This window comes from Mustelus asterias, chromosome 1 (assembly GCF_964213995.1).
Source record: "Mustelus asterias chromosome 1, sMusAst1.hap1.1, whole genome shotgun sequence".
NCBI classification, from domain to species: Eukaryota; Metazoa; Chordata; class Chondrichthyes; order Carcharhiniformes; family Triakidae; genus Mustelus; species Mustelus asterias.
Genome location: NC_135801.1, coordinates 48,876,631 through 48,882,630, shown reverse-complemented (window position 1 = coordinate 48,882,630; position 6,000 = coordinate 48,876,631). Strand labels below are relative to the sequence as shown.

The 6,000-nt window shown below is 36.0% G+C and overlaps 1 protein-coding gene across 2 annotated transcripts in view; it reads right to left on the bottom strand.

Annotated features, from left to right (window-relative positions):
• Positions 1-231: 231 nt before the first annotated feature.
• Positions 232-6,000, bottom strand: part of tma16 (translation machinery associated 16 homolog) — a 34,207-nt gene continuing 28,438 nt past the window's right edge. For both annotated transcript variants that reach the window (XM_078212080.1, XM_078212088.1), the window contains exons 6-7: positions 2,413-2,455; positions 232-1,486 (exon numbers count right to left, since the gene is read on the bottom strand). In XM_078212080.1, the coding sequence (XP_078068206.1) occupies positions 1,336-1,486; positions 2,413-2,455 (194 nt within the window). In that variant the 3' untranslated portion in view covers positions 232-1,335. The remainder of the gene's footprint in view (positions 1,487-2,412; positions 2,456-6,000) is intronic.

The window sequence follows — 6,000 nt, the reverse complement described above, 5'->3', positions numbered from 1 at the left end:
ATCACCTCCCCAATTTGATGATAGTAAAGGCTCTAGTCACAACTTTTTAATAACTCTTCACATGAATAAGTAATTCTTGACATCAGCTCTACAATTGCTCTTTACCTTTCAAATACATGCCCCCACTCACATCTTTTTACCGTAGTCAAGGTTCAACTTTTTCCAATTATAAGCAAATTTGGTCATTTAAAAGAAAACTGCATGAGAACTCAAATCAATAAAGTCTGAAGCAATTGTACAATTGTTTTTAATACATCCATTTCATAAGAGTTTTATCCATCCAACTTTAAAAGATTAATTCTTTCGAAGGAAGGTTTCTTTTCCTTTAATAACTTGCATTTAACACTTAAAAAATGTAAATGCCCTAAAGCACTGCACAGAAGTATCATCAAACAAAACCAAAAAAGGAAACACCTCAACTTATTCTTTTCATCTAGAAGCACATGATCCAAAATCAGCTGAAATATTTCTGCCAAAACCCAAGCCAACAATTCAAATACAGGAAGCAGAACCCTTTAGGTGGTTCAAAAATGATATTGCAGGAAAATGTAAGACAATTTCTTATTCATGTGAAATCCTTCCCCTTCTTACTCTTCTCTAACGCAAAAAGGGCTGACGATATGGCGCTTGGATTCTTTTAGCCACTAGATTGAAGTCTAGGTCTTTCTCCTCCCACCAAGTGCCTTCAACCTGGCCTATCAGTAATATTTGAATGCTGGTAGCAATAAATGGGCTTCTATTGTCATAATAATGCCAATCAGAAAATCCAGGCTATTGGGTAGCTAACATATTTTCTCTGGCTTTCTCTACTTCCTATTGAGTAAACTAAGAATCTCAACTGTGCTTTATCAAATTAACAATAAGCCATATATAAAATCAAAAGAAAATCCCAGCATTTACTAGATTATGGTAGAGATGAGAAGCAGTTTCACCTTTTAAGTTTAAAGATCATGACTCAAAGTAAACTGCTTCATAGCACACATTTAAAAATTATAAAATAATTCTCAACCACAGCAGATTGAGGATAGAAGGTTATTTTAAACCTTCTCGCATTTTCAGGAATTGATAAATATTACTTTCTAGGCCAGCTTTTTATTTGAAACATATAAAATATTTTTGATAATTGCTAATTCAAAATTAATTACAGTCTTAGACCAAGATTCTGAAGGAAACCACTTCAACTGCAATACAATACTCAGGCTTACTGCACATTTCTTTGAGAGAATATATCCAAAGTAGGAATATCTCAAACAGCTAACACTTGGATCACATTGCTCAATAGTTGTTCAAGTGGCTTTTTCCCAATAAGAATGATATTTTCCTATTTCTCTTTCTCTAATGTTCTGACACACTCTCTTGATCCACCTTGTTCTGCAAGTCTGCTCCATATTCATCTTTACATATTTTCTGGTTAGAAATGGAATCTTTTATTGAGAGCTTTTTCATTTTCATATTTGGAAGCTTTTTTAGATTGCCATCCCATTCTCTGGAGAGTAAGAGGCGAAAAAGGAATCAGTAAAATTAGAAGATAATAAAAATACAACTAGTGTTCTACAGTAAGTTCTATTCATTAAGCTGAGTTGGTGACAGGCTTGCCAGAAACTCAAAGTGCTCAAGTTGCACTCCAGGACCTGAATGTAATCTAGTTCGATACTCCAAGACTGAGGGAATGTTTCATGTTGGAAAATTGATTCTTTAGATGAGACATTAAATTGTAACGTCCCTGTCAATCTGTGCAGATGCACATTACATATCCAACAGCAAAGCTTCAAACAGCAGTGACTTCTCCTGATGTCTCACCAACATTGCTCCTTCAAATATACGGATTAAACATTCATCACATCACTGTTTGGAGCTTTTGCTATGTTCCAAATGGCTGCAATCTTTGTCTACAGAGTACACATCAAAGTAGCTAATTGCATGTGTAGTGCTTTGGGTAGTTTCCAAGAAGCATGATAAGGCTCTGTATCAACATTAGGTTTTCTTTTCACTTTAATACATTGTCAATCCAATAATTAATTCGGCCATTTGCCCAATTATTCACTTAGGAAAAGAAAGTGATTGTCATTTAGGTTAGGTAGATTAGCCATGCTTATTTCTCCGTTAGTGTCCACGATGTGCAGGTGAGGTGCATTGGCCATGATCAATGTGTGGGGTTCTGGGGTTGGGCCTAGGTAGGGCGCTCTTTCGGAGGGTTAGTGCAGTCTTGGTGGACTGAATGGCCTCTTCTGCATTGTAAGGATTTTATGATTTAAATATTTGGCTGAACAATCAGCATGTATTCTAGAAATTAAAACTGGATCAGTGGGCAAAAAGCATTTGACTGAATTTTCAATTAGTTGGATCTGATTAGATAGATAAATTTCTTGGATGGAAATTGAAGAAACAAAACCAAATACAGTACAAACTTACCTGAAGACTTTCAGATGCTTTGCATTTATAATATCTGGTATTTCTGCAGAAAGAAAATAATGAATTGAATACATAAAATAAAATGTTTATTTTTTTACTAATCAAAGCTACGAATAAACTTATCTAATTATGACAATCTTATATTTGCCCCTCTAAAGCTTACACTTGATGTACTGTATGAAATTCTGGTAAATCTGCAATCAGACATTTCGGGTAGTACAAAAATAGGAGACTAAACTGATACCTTTAAGGCATCTGAACTATGAGGAAAGGATAAAAGCCTGGGATTGTTCACTTTGAAGAAAAGAACATTAGGGAGAGACACTATTCAAGTAGTTAAGGACATTAAGAAATGAATAAATTGAACACAATAAGGTTTTCTAGACCACTACAAATGCTAGAACCACGGACACAAAGTCAAACTTAGAGAGGAAAGAAGGTTCACAGATAGTTCAGGTTTAATCATGTTCTATAAAGGGTTATGGGTAGATGAATTGAACTATCAAAGGAGACAGTTTTGAACATTTTAAAGAAAAATTGAATTATTTCTGAGTTTTAAATCTATTTTCAAGTAGATTAATAAAGTATAAAATTATGTAGAGTAATAGAAATGTCACAAAATGGGTTCTCCCCACTCAGCGCTGAACTACTACTCCAAGAAACAGACAAAAAGAAAAGAAAAATCTCAACTTTGACTACTTCATAGAAGCTAACCACACTACAACTAGTGAGCAACATTTAGAGAAGTTCAGAATTAATTCAACCTCCCAGTCTTTTAACACAGAAAGAAAATAAAGATAAATATCCAACTGCTTTGCTCCTAATGTTGGTTTTTGCCAGTTAAGCCAGAAGTCCAATTCTGAAAAGCTTTCTGACTCCTGAGTTAACAGTTGCATACTTAAAAAGAGCATCAGAGTTAACTCGTGCATTCTATCTCGATAAAAACAAGGGAACCACAAACTCTTTATATGCTACCAAATGAAAATATATGTGCATTAATCAGCTAATATTTCAGGGGATGATTGCTCATGAGCATCGCTTTCCAGTAATTCAAATAAGTGATAGTATCACAGGAACAGAGATTTTCCATTAATATTTGATGGGTAAAATTGTGTGCAGCTTTTAGCCAAGAATATTTCCTTTGCTTCTTTACAAAACAAAATACACTCAATTATTGTTTAATGGTTCTCAAAGTCTAAACCATTTGTGTTAAAAAGAGGTGTAAACTTCAATTAAATTCCATTTAAAAGCTAGGATATAAAAATTGAAATTTAACATGTGTTGACACTAGTGAGGAACAGCATATTAGAATCTGAGAGCACTGCAAAGAAACTACTAGTGAGTATCAATCTTCTCTCCTGTCATTCTTCACTCCTCCAAACCTTTCAAGTTAGAAGTTTATACTTGCCACTTTGGAGGACTGATAGTGCAAAAAAAAAACTTGTCACAACACAAACCTTTTGCTCTTGGTTGGTATTTGGTCTTGTAGATGTCAGATTTATTGTGAGAGAGATGGAGTGAACAGAAAAAAGTTTGTTGCACAAGGTATCAGAGATGTATCAAGAACATTAAGTTCAACTATTTATCATTATTGTTTAAGGGCTGGCCTTCGAGATTGATTTTGACACACATTAGGCCATGAACCCCAGAACTGTGGTGCTGTAGGCTTCTGCTTTTCCTGCTGGTTCTTATCTACTGATTAGTACGTTCTGAATAATTATTTAGCAAGATGGTATATTATTTAGAAGTATTAGGTATAACATTTATGAGGTATAAAATTTACCAGAATAAAACTTTCAGCTAGATCTTCACTTCCATGAAAATGTTCCCATTATGCTACTTCCATGAAAAATCTGAGATGTGGCAGCAGGTAGAACTTTGGCATCGCAATTCAAGGAAATTGTACACCTACTACAAAATGGAAAGCTGTACTTAACTTTGTAAAAATAAATGGCATTTTGATCAATCAGTTCTCTGCTGGTGCCTTTTTTCTACGCGAACCAGTTTAATCTGACTCTAAACTTCATTATCTTTCAATGGCGACACGAGTGGCACAATGGTTAGCTCTGCTGCCTCACAGCACCAGGGACCTGGGTTCAATTCCAGCCTTGGAATATTGTGTGTGTAATGTTTGCACGTTCCCCCCGTACCTTTGTGGGTTTCCTTCAGATGCTTTGGTTTCTTCCCACAGTCCAAAGTTACGGGGATAGGGCAAAAGGGAGAAGCGGGTTGGGATGCTCTTTGAGAGTTGGTGCAGACTCAATGGGCAGGATGGCCGCTTTCTGCACTGTAAGGATTCTTTGGTTATATGGTACCCAAACCATTTAGTATTTTTCTTCAAGTAATTTTCTAATTTTAAAAGAGTTTTGGCTTTCTCTTCAGCAATGAATTGTGGCAGAAAATTCCATTTGCCAACTGCATAATTATTTGCTAACTGCAAATTGGGGAGGCGGTGACATAGTGGTTATGTCAGTTGGTTCAGGCTAAAACTCTGGAGACGTGGGTTCAAATCCCACCATGACAGAATAAATTCTGGAATTGAAAACTCATCTCAGTAATGGTGTCCATGAAACTACCATCAATCGTTATAAAAACCCATTGGGTTCACTGATGTCCTTTAGAAAAGGAAATCTTCGATCCTTACTCAGTCTGGCCTACACATGGATCTGAAATCACAACGATGTGGCTGACTCTTAATTACCTTCTGAAATGGCCTAGCAAGTCACTCATTTCAAGGGCAATTAGAAATAGGGAATAAATGCTGGCCTCACCCACATTCCATTAAAGAATTTTTTTTAAAAATATTAAATTTGTGTCTTTTCCTTACCATTTTGCTAACCAATGAAAGAAACACATCGCTACTTATCTTTACAACTCAACCGTCACAATTCCTTCACAAATTTTCATAACTGTAATCCATTATTCCTGATAAACACAACTTTTGAATCATTGCTGCATCTTTTCAGATGCTTTTATATTGTTATAATGAGGTTTCCACAACTAATCACAAAATTCAAACAAATAACACAGCTAGAGACGGTGGATAGTCAGATGTCTAACAAGAGGTAGCTTCAGGAACATCCCCAGCATTAACCACAGCGCAGCTCAACAATTGGGTGCAACAGATAAAGATTTGTAAGTATCTTCAGCCAAGTATGGAGCACCTTGTTCAGTTTTTCTAAGAACACAAGATCATTAGTGCAGAGGAAGCTATTCTGCCCCTTAAGCCTGCTCCACCATTCCAGAAGTTCATGGCAGATCAGATTGTGGCCTAATCCCATAACCCTCAATGCCATTGCTGGCCAAAATTCTGCATAACTCAGCCTTGAATATATCAATGACCTAGCCTCCGCTTCTCTTGGGTAAGAGAACTTTAAAGCCTACGATCCTCAGTGAAGAAATTCCTCATCTCCAGCCTAAATGAGACCCCCTGCTTAGATTCTATGTTTCAATAAGATCATCTCTCATTCTTCTAAACTCCAATGAGTAGAGGCCTAAACTGCTTAATATTTCCACATAAGATAATGCCTTCATCTCAGGAAACAGCTGAGTAAGCTTTCACTGGATTGCTTCCACATATATCCCTCA